Source organism: Drosophila subobscura, chromosome A, assembly GCF_008121235.1.
Source record: "Drosophila subobscura isolate 14011-0131.10 chromosome A, UCBerk_Dsub_1.0, whole genome shotgun sequence".
Lineage (NCBI taxonomy): Eukaryota > Metazoa > Arthropoda > Insecta > Diptera > Drosophilidae > Drosophila > Drosophila subobscura.
The window spans coordinates 22,628,057-22,643,354 of NC_048530.1; the positions used below are offsets into that span (position 1 = coordinate 22,628,057).

The window sequence follows — 15,298 nt, forward strand, 5'->3', positions numbered from 1 at the left end:
AATTCAATAAACAAACCCTATTTACTTTTCGAGTACCGAGTATAAAAAGACTTCGTTGCTATAGAAAGATGGTGGAAAATACAGAGTTTCAACCGTGGAGCTAATTATACTCTGGTGAATTCAAATTCTCGCTTATCTTAATCAAAATGTACGAATGTCCGTCCGGACTCAGTATTCCGCATGTAAACGCTGCCTAGCAGAACAGGCAATAGAATCCAAACGGATCAACATGGCCCTTGAACGCCTGCTGGGTTGGGTGCCAGGTATAGCCAATTAGCTCACTTTGCATGGAGTACCGGGAAAGTACCGGGGGCGATTGGATTGTGAGCTACATTCGGTGCTCTGAGCCGGTTGCTATTTATTTTTATTTTCGTGCATTTATGGCTTGATTTCTTGGAAATGTACTACGGCCGTTTTATCCCTTGTAGTAGTAGCAGCCTACCCATCCATTTATAGACGCACAGCACTCGACTGGCTCATGCTGTCTGACACTTTGTCGTTTTTATCGTTGCAGCGTTAATTTGGTTAAGAACTGCAGGCGGGGTCCTGTCAGTAACGTACCGTCTTGTCCCGTCCGGAGGAACACATGGACTGATGCGGAGCCGTCCAGCCGGACGCTAGAGGGCACAGTCACTGAAGCAGGAGTACTGGATCAGAAGCTGCATCAGCTCCTGGTAGAAACAAATGAGGATAGATTGCTTGGCAAAAGTTACGTTCATAGTTCAATTGAAGTGGAGTCCGAGAAGATCCAGACCCCAGACCGGGGTCTGTCTATCATGTCCAGCAGTCATTCCAGCACAATTGACCGTAAACGCGCCGGAAGCGTCATCGCCAGTGCAAGTGCAGCCAGCAGCGAGTATTTATACGGCGGGTGCGACCAGATGCGGCGACAACGATCTGCTGAGTGGCACAGCCATCGCCCCGGCTATGAAAGCAGCAGTGACGACGAATACCAGAACACGGCCCGGCACGCTTCGTTTGATACGCAGCTTCTGGCCCAGTTGCTTATCCAAAGCCAGCAGTTGGCAAGTAAGTAAAACGCCCACCGGTACTCGAAGAGTAAATAGGGTATATTGTATTTGTGGTGAAAAGTGAATGTATATAACGAACAGAACGAAACGTTTCCGACTCCATAAGGTATATGAATATATTCTTGATCAGCATCAATAGCCAAGTCGATACAGACATGTCTGTCTGTCCGTCTTGTTTGTCGGGTAGCTCTCAGAGACTAAATTTTCCTCCAAACTGCTGAGATATCACACTGATACAAATTAATTTAAGAAATTAGCCCCGCCCCCACAAAGTACGAAAATCTGTTGTATCCACAATTTTGAAGATAAGAGAAAATTAAATTCCGTTGGGAATAACCATATCTATCAGATCACCGAATTGGGATTTGATTGTATCATCATTATAGCAGAATGAAGAAATTCATTTGCAGAGTCTACCCCCACCGCGTCCCGCAGCTTTGCTGATGCTTGCCTCTTGTTGTCATTCTTTCTCGCTCGCACACTCTGCCTCATGCAGTGTGCGTCGCTGGAGTACTTTGGAACGGCAACCTGCAAAAAAGATTTGTATGAGCCTGTCTCGGTCGTTCACATATGATAGCTTACCAATCTAAAAATAGAATGCGCTTGCATATGTGAGTACGCACAAGCCAAGAAGACGATTTTTGAGAAAAAAATATTTTTCATAAAATTTCTTCTTCAAAAATTATTTTTTGATTGACTGTTTCGAAAAAAAAGGTTTATTCTCTGTTTTTGTATTTAATTTCTTCTTAATATGTATTACTTGAAATATAAATTATCACCTACTTTATTCCCCCGGCCGTAACTTCTGTGCAAACATATATAAATTTCAGGCGTTTCGAAAGCACTGTACAAAAATCTATAAATGTAAGCAGATCTAGAATACGTATGCAAACATACATTTGTCGAAGCCCTGTTTCCAGCGCTGGGTCCAGGCAGAATTGGTGTGCGTTACGCATCTTCATATTATATTGTCTTTGGTTATGGGTAATAGCTTTTGGCGTGTTTGAAGAGAAAAAGAAGATTCCCAAGTAACAAAAAGAGCAAAATACACTGAGAATTTTATCATGGTCCGAAAAAAACCTGAAGGAATTCAATAAGCTCACAGGTTCCACCCTCATTGCGTCCTAGAATGGCCCTAAACCTGGTTGTTTTCAACCACTAATGTCTTCCTGCGGCCCACTGATAACACTGGTTCGAAACCCCCTAGCAGAAAACCCTTTTTCTGGCCAAAACACATTTTCCAAAAGTAACTGGAACAATATATTTTTAATCGTGATGGATCCAAAAAACATTGATCCAAAATATAACGGACACTACCACTGTTAGGTTATTAGCTCTTTAACATAGATGTTAGCTAGCGAGATTCAAGCTCTGTTATGTAATACAACAATTATTTCTTGCAACTTTGATGTAGTATAACCAGTACCCAGTGGAACGAAAATTGGTCTTTAAAGAGGCTTAACAAAAGAGTGGTAGCATACGACTTCAGAAAAAATGTTCTTGTTATATGCTTTGCATTCCAATGTGCACTTTTGTGCACTTTCTTTGCAATTCAAGTTTTCAGGATGAAACCTGAGATTTGGAAGTTCAGAGTTGTTTGCAATATTGAGCTCAGTGAAGGAGGAAATAACAAAAAAGGATTTGAATGTCCACTGTATTTAAATAGCAATACCTGTCCCTAGTTTTGAGAATGACAAAGGATCTTCTAATGGCAGAGCCATTGAGGTTACCGGCTAAAATACTTTCCGTACTTATTTATGTAAATATGCATGTGTAACGTACACACATACATTCATGTCTGTAAAGTACATACATTGTACATACATACATGTAGGATAAGTCTATTAAAAGAATAGTTTATTAGGTTATTTAAGTATAAGTATAAGTTAAATTAAATGTCTCTTGAACATATTTCAACTTCTTCGTACATACATGTACATGTATTTGCAGAATCCGCAAAGTGCATACAGTAATAGTTGTAATAGTGTAATAGAAGTCTTAATATTAGTACTAATTGATGTTTCTCTTACTGTTGCAGGCATGGAACACTACAATTCGGACTGCGAGCCGGAGTATTTGAGACAGCGAGACCGTCGATTGGGAGGGGGAGGCCCCGTGACGGCAGTCCCTGGTCAGGCAGTGACCTACGCGCAACCGCACCAAGGCACGACGGCCCGTGGGGGCTCGCCACTGAAGCTGGCCACCGTGTCGACCATAAAATATCAATCCAATGCCAATCTAGGCCTATTTCCCAACAGCAGTGCCACTTCGACAGCCACAGATACAACTGCAGCTGCATCCACAGCCGTTGCTACACCACGCAGTACAAATCCCTTCTTAAGCGACAAATTCACGGCGGACGATGAGTCCACAGGCACGGTCCTGTTGCCCGCCTCGGCCTCCTCTTCGACGGCTGCCTCAAGCCGCAGTCGGAGCCACCGGAGCAGCGGAGCGGCACGCAGCACGCTGAACCGCTTGAGTGGCATGACCAGCTCCAGCAGTGGTGCCTCGGCCTTGTCCGTCAATCGCAGCGATTCATTGCGACAGCGACATCCGAGCCAAAGTCATAGCCAGGCGCAGCATTCGCACCCGAGCCAGGTGCGGAGCTTGAGCGGCGTCAGTGGTGACGCCGATGGAAATGGCGAGGGAGACTTTGACGATTTTGCCGGTAGCAGCGGGGAGTCAGAACCACCACCAGATCCGGCGCCGCCAGAGATACCACCGCGCACGCAGTCACTGCTAATGTCTTTGCGCAAGCACTCGGAATACAGGCTCAAATATGAGGAAAAAGGGGACCAAAAACACGAGGAATTCATCCCAACCGTCAAGCTTCAGAAGAGTAAGTTCCGTAACACAAGCGATTCGGGGAACTTCTGCTTCTAAGCTTTTTGTGCCAAGTTTTTATTCCGAAATTCCCTGTGTTTTTGTCGATTGCGCAATCTCGAAAGCTTCGCGTTGGCTCGGAAAAGTCTTAACAGACAGCTTATGACCTGAACTGGCTGTTAGGGATGTAAATGGTTTCAAAAGCTTGGTGGAAAACCGCTACAGTTGTGTCGCACGAATGATTTCTAACTGCCGATCTTTCTTGTAGATTATATTATCAGCGATAACTTACGCTCAACGGACCAGCAGTTTAAACCTCAGTCGCCAGTCGACACGCAGGGGTAAGTGAGACAAATAATCTATTTATTTATTTCTTAATGGGAAAGGAATACTTGTTTCTAAGAATCATTGGGATATCGATGGCATTTTTTTCAAGCCTGTGTCTCTTTCACACCTGAACTGATAATCCTCTAAATCAGGCCTTGCGTTGGATGTTGGATTGCGCTGCAGTCCTCCTGCAATTGGAGACAGTTAATCGGTACTGGGAGTTGGAGACAAATCCAGGAGAAGCCGGAGCCCCCACTATTTCAACGCTTGTCCTCTAATCTACGTGCGGTCTCTGGGTATGCATCGTTTGAGGCTACCATTACATCAGCGACAGCCAGAACCTGCATCCGAGACCTAGGATCTGAAAGCTGGTGCTGGTGGTGGTGGTGGAGTATGAGGTGTCCCATGTTAGCGGCAATTAAATCCGCAAAATGGTTTCACATCGTCCGTCGTCGTCTGGACGCCTGTTTGTTTGTTTGTATGTCTCTTGCAGGAGTCTGTTTGCTTCTCGTATCTCATGTGCGAGTGCATCAGCATTGTAATCCTTGCCAGGCGGAGCAACAGCGAGAGGAGCACAAGGAGGTGGAAAGCCACAGTCCCAAACTTAAAAGTGGCTGCCACTGGAGACGCTCTTTTTTGTGTCCGCCACATTTTCTGTCACTCCTTCCCCTCTTCGTGCTGTTGCTTCTGCCACTTCTCCCCTTGTGTGTGGTTCCTCTATTGCTGGCCAAAGATTTCCGTAGCATTTTGCGGTTGCATAAGCGGCTTTTGCCTCGTATTTTGTTTGCTCCTTTACCCAGGGAAAGGGTTCACCCCCATACTTCCCGTTTCGCTTGTCCGTGACGACATCTACGACTGCAATGGTGCTGTCCTTTGGGGGTAGGACCGCCTCCTCTTTCCAGTTACTAACCAGACAGATGCCTCCGGCTGCCTGCCACCTGATGCTCCTCTACTTGCTCTGTCTCATTCAGCATAATTAAAGAACTCACTCTGAGGTTACGTGGTTTTATAGGTTTAACCGTTGCCATTGGGTCGCCTATTCATTTCCTGACCAGTGCTGTGTCTTCTTCCCCCTTTTGTCGGGAGGATGTCTGCGGGGGTCTGCTTTCAGCCCGATGTGAGCAGGATGCAGGATGCAGCACATTGGTGGAGGTCTGTGTCTCTGGGTCTAGCCGCAACACAGACGCTAATGTTTCAACTAATGATGGCAGTGTGTATCCGCTACACAATTATGAAAGAATCGTTTATTTTGCTTACTTCATTATTTTATTTTTTGGATCAGCAAAACCAAAGTTGTTTGTTGCAAAGTAAACCATAAGAAACCATGAAAACGTCCATGACAAAAATATTTTAATGATATCAAATCATCTCTTTATATGAAATGTTTCGTAATTATGAAAAAGGTTTTTGAAAGCTTCATCCAGTTTGAAGGGATGACAATGACCGTATCATATTTTTTTAAATACTTTTAACCTAAGATTGAATAGCTTTTCCTTTAAGTACTTATATATTCATTATGGGCTAAATTTTCAAAAAATGGGAGACGAAGACATTTTCTGCGCTTTGTTCTCTAAAGGAGCTGAGAGGTAGGTCAGAAAAATAAAATACATGTACATACATACATATGTATGTATGTATGGAGAATGAATGAATGATTTTTGAAAAATGAAACCCACCCTTTAACAGGCCGATTCCTTTGAAAGCTTTAGGATTGCCGTAGATAACTCTGTTGGCACGCTGCAGTCGATTGACCGCTAACTGCAGCAGGCGGTTAGCGAAAAAAGATGGGCAAGAACCGCGGACAGAAGCATGTATTCACATACATACATACATACATACATACATATGTATATGAAAGTGCGGGAGACAGGACAGCTTATGATGCTGCCAAACAGATAGGCAGCCCTCCGAGCCATCCATGGGAAGGGATGAGTTTGAACCATTATATGGAGCAGAGCAGAGCAACACTATGTCGTTGACAGTCGTCATGCGCAGCTACTTAGACGGACATCAAATTATGATAACAGCAAATACCACATGTTCCACACTCCACACACAGACACCGAACACCGGACATACATAAATACACTCGAATGTGGGCGGTGGCAATAAGCTCACGAATGTGCCATAAAAATCGCATCCCAGAACTTAAAGCATGAAATTGCCAGTTCCAATCCGGCTTTAGTTGTTAAAACCTTCAGGATCCCGACATTAATAGAATATGCCACGTCTGCTATCCCTCGCTTGTGGCAGGAATACGTCACTTCAACCATATGTACATTCATACGTATAGAAGTGAACATCCAGATGTTCGCTTGGTCAAAATTAAATCAAGTGGTCTGGGGAGCTGCTAAAGTGCTTAAGGATCGCTTCATTAAACACAATAACGTACACTTCATATAAACAATCGAACCATTAAAAAATACATATGTATGTACATATTTGCATCTGTTACATACATACATATGTAATTGGTACTGCAACCGTTGGCCTCCACACTGTGTTTCTCGCTCCTTTTTACATTTTTTCTACATCTGCCGTCTTCATCTACATCACTTCTCACGCCAACACGCTGTTTTACACCCCCACCACTAGTGTGAAATGAGAGAATGTGAAAAAAAATTAAAAGAAGTATCGTGGACGGGGTGGGGGTAAGCACTGCAAATTAAAATCTTCATTCTGGCTATAATAATTATCCAATCTGATTGAAATGCGGTGATCTGATAGATATATGTAGTCCTTCCCTACTAATTTTGAAATACACTTGTAACAGTGTGAGCATACAGAAGTCTTGGTTGCCCTATCTTTATAGTTTCTGAGTACTAGGCGCTCATAAGGGCGGACAGACGGACGGACAGACTAGATCGACTCGGCTATTGATACTGATCAAAAATATATATCCTATGTGGGGTCGGAAACGCTTTATTCTGTGAGTTACATATTTTCCGCACAAATACAATATACCCTATTAACTCTTCGAGTACCGGGTATACAAAGAGGAAGTCGAAAGTGAACTGAGAACTGTGAAGAGGTAGAAGAGTGCGATGATGATTGCTGACAGTTGAAGATGTAGAGTGGAAATTAACAAAACAAGCGTAAACACTTAAATGGCGCTCCAAACTGAGTTCGGTGCTGACTCCATCGATCCCCTCCATCCCCTCAACCCTGTCCAACGCCCTCGCACTCACACAATGGGCTTGCTCGAAAGGTCTCCGATATATTGAGTGAGCGAGTGGCACCGGAGCTGCGCTCGTTTGTTTGTTTGTGAGGAAACAGAAACTCACATGGCCAGAAAATTAATTGAAAACAATCATTAAACAGAGCCGCAGATACAACACTACCCGAGGAGACGGCGGGCGAACGTTTATGTGTATCACTTAATTCAAACTGTACACATGTGTATGTATGTACATACATATGTATGTATGTATAAATTCTCGTACCCGTCGGCTCCCTGGATCAGGCACTCCATTAAAGAAGGCAGTACCCCTGGAGTTTAGCACACAGCAAACAAATGGCTCAGATCGGAAGGGTCCGAAAGAACCGTCGATAGGAGTTGACCCACAGCCCATACCCAGCCCCAGAACGCAGAGAGACACCCAACTGATTTGGGGTCTGAGATGGCTCATTCGAGAGACCTGTATGTCGAGATGTTCAGAGACCTTCATCAGCGTGCTGTTTATTTCTTTATTAATTATGGTTTTCTGCTTAGGTATTCATTCGCTTTGGTAATGCTGATTTTAATTTTGATTATTGAGGATTGTACCCTTCGCAGTCATCATCGCAGTTTCCGGGCTCATAATTTCGCCTGATTAAATTCAATTGTTTAATTACCAGAAGATTTTTCTAACCTTTTCGACGGGAAACCAATGCTCACTGATGGCCCGATACCAGCTAACGATGAAACAGACCAGTTGTTGCCCCGAAAGACTGAGAATATGTAAATGTTTATGTATGTACATATGGACATACGCATGTATGTATGTTCATATGTCCATATGTACATATTGCAGAGATATAATTCAATATTTGGAGAAAGCTACCACGAGTCGATTTTATTGTGCACCCTCCATATCTTCTAACACAGTCTCCTAGGACCCTTCCCCATTCTTGCCATGATGCTGTTCTTTTTTCATCCCCCACACTGCTGCTGCTGACGCAGTCTCTGCGCCTGCGCAGCCGATGGTAAATGTCCAGCTTCAAAGCCAGCGCCAGCACCGTATCCACTCGCTGAAAAGTTGAAAACATTAACCCCTAGAGCCACACACTGCAGAGTCAGGGCAGAGACGTGTCAAAGGCAGAGACCTCTGCCACTGCGCGAAGCAGAGTGTGAATGAGAGAATGAGCAAAAAACAAATATAAGCTGCGGGACGGGGTGGGTTTAGCCACTGCAAATTCATTTCTTCATTGTGGCCATAATAATGATCCAATCGGATCCCAATTTGGTGATCTGATAGATATTGTCATTCCCTACGGAATGGCGTTTTTAGTTTTCTTTTAGATTTGGGAGGTTTTCGCCCTTTTGCGGGGGCGGAAGGGGGCGGGGCTAATTTTTGAAATACACTGGCTTCATTGTGAGCATACAGCAGTCTGGATGCAAAATTTGGTGGCTCTAGCTCTTATAGTCTCTGAGAACTAGCCGACAAACGAGACGGACAGACGGACGGACAGACATGGCTCTATCGACTCGGCTATTGATGCTGATCAAGAATATATATACTTAATGGGGTCGGAAACGTTTCCTTCTGTGCGTTACATACAACCGTTATTCGCACAAATACAATATACCCTATTTACTCTTCGAGTACCGGGTATAAAAATGTCAATATGCAAATTTTAAATGGGCTGGCAGACCCACGCAAGATTTCCGTAAAGAAAGGAAATAGAAAGAAAACACTTCTATCTGATTTTGCAACCCAACGGCCATACACTTGTATAAGAGTTTGTGCCATAAATGGCATACCATAAAAATTATACCAGACTTGACATGCATTCACTCTTTTTTTTGCGCACTCTCTTAAAATAATAAGCAAAGAGAATATTTTTCTGTCGAAGGGTGCGAATTGGATTCAAGGGTAGTGTAAATGGTTACATAAACAATTGGCCAACAAAAGAGTTTTCTAGGGATAAAAACATTTAAAAAGCTAAACTGTAGGTTCTTTCCGTCGACTGGTTTTTCTAACGGCAGCTGCACAATCCGATAGTGATTATACATTAATTTGCGTAGCTTTTAAACTGAAGTAATCGCTTGCGAAGATATACATACATATATGTATGTACATATGTACGTATCCATGCATATGTATATACAAATGTACATAAATCTGTAATATTCGTTGGAACCATGAGAACTGGAAACTGTTATACGCCGTCCATTGTTTGACAAACCCACAAATGTTTCTTGGGACCTAAAAATGTTGCTGGGGACCTAAAAATGCTTCTCTGCCACATGTGGCTGAACATCTTATGGCACTAACAGTTTTTAAGAGAGCCGAGAGATTTTCGACTCTCGCTGTTGCCTGCGCTCTTTCGCTGTAAACTCCGCTCTTTCTCGGGTAACTTGACAAATCGTTCCTGTTAGCCGCCGCCACAGGTTTCTGTTGTTGTTTGCTTATGCCACCTCACCTTAGACTCCAATATGTCATTGGATTATATTCAGAGCATGTTAACAGTTGGGGTGCGTTTATGCTAGCCTGCCTTGTGTTCTCTGGGCGTTTTGCCTGTGGACCATACCTCGTTTTATCCCAGCAACATGCGCTTGTTGCAAACATGATGAACTTAAATAGGGTGGTCCCGTCGGCAAAACGGCACCCCTAACAATGCTGTCAATAAGTGCTAGTGGAAGGGTACTGCGTGGTAAGTGTGAGTGAAACCACCATAGAGTCTTCTGATTAAATCTTGATGGCATGGCGTTTAATGGTGCCCATTGCAAGAAAAAGAGTTGATGTTGTCTCTTTTATTTTTTGATTTTTAATAATTTACTTCTTGAGAGAAGTCGTTATTTTTTCTATAGATGTTATTTTAATTCTAAAATAAATTGTATATTTCTTGCTGCTAAAACTGAAAAATCATTTTGTGCACAACCTTTCACGTCGACATGCAAGCACACGAACGCCAGGGGTGCGAAACAATGCGATTGGGCAACCGACGAAACCAACTTATATAATTTCACCATGCTTGCCAGCAACATTTTTGAGCGCTGCCGGACTTGAAACGAGCTGCCTTGCGCCCCAAACGTCCTCAATTGTGAACCATGAACGAACGTAACGCGGACGACAAGCGACAAGGAACCAAGGAAACAAGAGAAAAATAGAAAATAGTGCCTAGTTCAGTTAATTCCTTTGAAATATCCCACGCAAAAATGCTGATATGTTTGCAAAAGAATATCACCCACAAATAAATTATCAAATAATACATACATATATCAATATTCGATATATCAATATGTATTCAACATTCGAATGACGGCGCGAATAACAAATACATCCACCCGCATCCGCGTGTATGTGTACGTGAACGTGAGTGTCTATCTGAGTGTTTTTGTGTGCTCGCGTCTTTTTTTTTACGTTTTATGTGTGTTTGTTTCCCTAAAACCTGAAATCCACTTCTCCCTTCCCTCTATTACAGTCCTTGCATTTCTTCCAGTTTTCTTGATTTGCGCAAGGAGGCACTTTATCATTTTTTGCTCATTTGTTTTTGTTGTGACAAATTTTTTTTAAGTGCTGTACAGTGCTCAAAACAATAAAAAATATAAACAACAAGAAGAAAAACCGAAATTAAAGATAAAGAGAGATAAAAAGGAAAGAAAAGAAAGAAAAGAAAATAAAGATTCTTTCCAATGGCGAAACAGCGAAAGAGGCAGAGCAGAAGTAGCGGCAGATTACATTAAAAAACGGAAAACGGATTACAAAAACATCTTTTTGGATAGAAAAACTGACGGATCAAGAGGAGAGCGTCAACGACCGTCTGGACTTCAACGGAAAAGCAACCACACAAAAATGTAGGTCACACCCTAAACATTTTCGACTTTCCTACACCTTTTCCGCCGCCACACTTTCTGAAAAGAGAAACGCAGCGAAAAAGGAAAACAAGAACAAACCAAAAGGAAAGAATCGTCGGTTTCAAATGAAATATGTTTAATGGAAAATTCATATTAAACATTCATCAATTCTCCATAGAATGGGAAACAATCAAACAAATTAAGCAATTTCCTTGTCCGTTCTTCGATATTTTTCGACAAAATAATCCATATATTTTCCTGTGCAAATTTTACTCAGTAATGTTTTGCAAACATAAGATGTGCGAAAATATAAATACTCAAAAGCGGCAACCAATCGCATACATACATATGTACATTTTATTATGTAGTCTTTTTTCCAAAAAAATTTCCTTTTGGTTTGTTGTGAAATCAGTCGATTCTTAGACCTACTAACATATATATGTATACACAATCTTTTCTGCTTCTCGTTACGCCTTACATTGCCTGAGACCGATAAAGTGGGTTTTATTTTTTCCCACAGCAGAGTCTTCGACCTTCTCGCTGTTGTCTATTTTTTTGAATCAGCTCAATATTAAAACAGGACATTCCATTCTTTTGATATGAGTAAATATGTATGAGTAACAGCAAATGTGGCAAATGTACAACTGCAACGGTAAACATAAACTAAAAACAAATACTTATACCTACATAAATATGTACATATGTATGTATGTAAATACATATAGATGAGAAATATAGATACAAATGAAAAATGCATAGGAAACCAGTTTTTCACCCTTACAATACTAGCATATTACACCAGTGAACAAAAGAAATTTATTTAGAATTTTCCACCTATGTACATATGTATGTATGTATATATGTATGTTTGTACAGGATGCATGTACGTAGGATTAAATTTACATACATATATGTAAATATGTACAATGTACACAAATATGCACCCAAATGCCGTGCTTTAGGAAAATGATGTGAAAATACTAACAAAATAATTTTTTTTTATTATTTAGAGCATTGCAAATACAGGTAAAATCTTAATCACGTGCGAAGAACTGGCATCTCAGGCTTTCGGTTAATGTTATGTGAAGATAACTTCATTAGTAGACCGAAAAGTATAAAACTGTTGGTTGTTTGTCGGAGATTGTCTTCCATCTGTTGTTGGTAATCATTATTGAAGCGGAATGTGAGTCCATCTACAAGTATGAATGTACATACATATGTATGTATGAAAATGTGAATGTATGTATGTATGTGTATTCCAAAGAAATCAACAATCCAGTCCAACAGATACATTAGATAAAGTGCCAAAATAGTCATGCATATTTTTTCATTTGCTTTATTTGTGGACCACAGCCTTCGGGATTTTCAAAATCCTTTGGCGGCTCTCCAGTTTTCTTGCTTTCTTTGCAAATTTTTTAAAGAACAAAAACCAGAATGGTTATTGCTCTGAAGTGTGTGCGTTTGCCCCCACGTCACTGAAACTGGCACATGTTGTTCAAGTCCGCGATTCTCTCTACTTTAAGCCATAAATCAATGCCGAGGGCAATCAGCGATAAATCGGATAACCTCTGCAGTTGACAATCTAGTATTCATTTAATATATTTATTTTCAATTTTTTGTTTTACCTTTTGAGAATTTTCCATTTATTTTAGCATTTTTATACCCGGTACTCGAAGAGTACATAATAGGGTATATTGAATTTGTGCACAAAGTGAATGTATGTAACGCAAAGAAGGAAACGTTTCCGACCCAATAAAGTATATATATTCTTGATCAGCATCAATAGCCGAGTCGATCTGTCTGTCTGTCCGTCTGTCCGTCTGTCCGTCCGTCCATCCGTCTTGTTGAGCGCCTGGATCTCAGAGACCATAAAAGCTAGAGCCACCAAATTTTGCATCCGTACTTCTGTATGCTCACACTGTTACAAGTGTATTACAAAAATGAGCCCCGCCCCCTTCTGCCCCCGCAAAAGGGCGAAAACCTACCAAACCTAAAGATTTTCAAGATAAAAGAAAACTAAAAACGCCATTCCGTAGGGAATGACAATATCTATCAGATCACCAAATTGGGATCCGATTGGATCATTATTATAGCCACAATGAAGAAATTATTTTGCAGTGGCTAAACCCACCCTGTCCCGCAGCTTTTGTTGTTTTTTTCACATTTTTTCATTCACACTCTGCTTCTGCCTCTGACACGTCTCTGCCTCTGCCGCTGGCTCTGCCTCTGCCGTGAGTCTGCAGTGTGTGGGTCTAGGGAAGGGGGGCGAGCTAAAGGAGCGTGTTGGCGTGAGCAGTGTTGTTGATGTAGATGACAGATGAAGAAAAAAATGTAAAATTTGACAAACAACCGCTAAGTACTGAGTGCCAGGTATAAAAGTTGTGACGCGTAAGAAGCGTCTCACACGTCCCTTCTCGTTAATGTTGATTTTTTGTTAGATTTCTTCAATGTTTTATGAAACTTTCATTTTTTATAGATTTGTGAAGTGATTCTGAGGTAAATGTTCCTTGGATAATTTATGCAAACTCTCAAGTGCAATACCATTATTGGGTCTCAATAATCGCCCTGCTGCCGCTTTTCATAGGGGTTAGCTCTCTTTAAAGACATATGTACATAGATGCTTGCCAAAACCTGCCTCAAGGTTGTTAAAATTCTCAAATAGGTTCAACCGATCCTGTTTGAGCAGAACAACTGTTGCAAAATGTCGAATCGGGGGCACCTGGTGAGAAAAATATATAAAATCTCTCTGTATCCGTACCCCATGCAGCACCATCAAGTACATACATATGTATGTACATACATACATGCGTATGTAAATCCCCGCAATCGGTTAAATACGGAAATTATGGCCAACAATTTTCCCAAAACCATCTGAAAATCTGCTCACGCACATTATTTGTATGACATAAAATTAGTGCAACGAAAATGATAAAAGTAACTCAAGGAAATGGGAATCCGGGAAAACTACAAATACAAAATTGTACTCTAGCTGGTGTTGGAAGGCAGCGACGGCGTTTGGATGACAGGCGGCTCCGTCATGATCAGAAGAGTGTGTATCTGCAAGATACACGTGCAAATTGCTATAGTTGTAGTAACAAAAAAACCGAAAATAGCAGGATTTTAGCCACAAGAAAGCTGGGGCATAGAGAGCGGAGAGGCCAGCCCAGACGCCACTTTATATGATTTATTACCAGCCAGTCGCTGCCATTTCTAGGCCTCATCTCGGGACTTGTCTTGTGCTCAAGCGCTTGCTTGCTTTGGCTGTCTCTGGGCCTCATCTCGGGGCTCGAGCACAAGTGCAGACAGCAACAAACAAAAACAACAATCCACAAAAGGTTTTGCCATTGATATCAACGACGGAACGACCAGGGGACCATTCTCTGTGGATGATGATGCTGCAGAAAAAGAGGGGTAAACGGACGGAGCAGCAGACGTAATGTGTGAAGAGGAAAGAGGAAGGGACGAACGAATAAGAGTTTTTTCTGCTCACTGCAAAAGGTGTGAAGCATCTCAGTACCGACACCACACAGCGACGGCAAAACCTAGAATCGAAAAATTTAAACAAACAAAAAATGTGCCTACAAAAATATCTGTTTATATGTACATATCTATGTATGTATGTATCTAAATACATATGTATGTATGTATATAAAGGAGGAGTAGCAAATGTATGTAAATATGTACATATGTACATATGCATGCCTGTGTGTGTTTCTGTGCTGCATCTGTACATAAAACAAAATCAACGACAAAGATGGTGGTAGAGAGGTAGAATCTGAAAATGGAGCTTGAAGGTGCTGAGGGAGGATGTGGAGCTGTATGAGATGTTGATGCTAAGGCTGTGGCTGTAGCAACAATGACGCAGCAGTAAAAGATAAGTTCATGTAAACCTAAAACCATCTTGATTTTACGGAATAAGAAAAAGATAATGAGGGAAAAATTTTAGGGAAAGAAGAAGAAAATAAAGAGAGAACAGGAGACAGAAGAATGGAAAGGCCTACCATACGTCTTTCAGGTTGTAAGTACAAACACCAAGCCAATAGTTCCTAGAGTTTTCCTAGATCCCAATGCATAGTCAATGGTGGTACCAAAATGCCATTATCCAATTAATGGATAG

At 41.6% G+C, this 15,298-nt stretch overlaps 1 protein-coding gene across 1 annotated transcript; it reads left to right on the top strand.

Annotated features, from left to right (window-relative positions):
* Positions 1-287: 287 nt before the first annotated feature.
* Positions 288-4,199, top strand: LOC117903268. The gene is made up of 4 exons (XM_034815171.1): positions 288-337; positions 515-1,029; positions 3,070-3,870; positions 4,123-4,199. The coding sequence occupies exons 1-4, from the start codon at positions 288-290 to the stop codon at positions 4,197-4,199; spliced, it is 1,443 nt and encodes a 480-aa protein (XP_034671062.1).
* Positions 4,200-15,298: the final 11,099 nt, after the last annotated feature.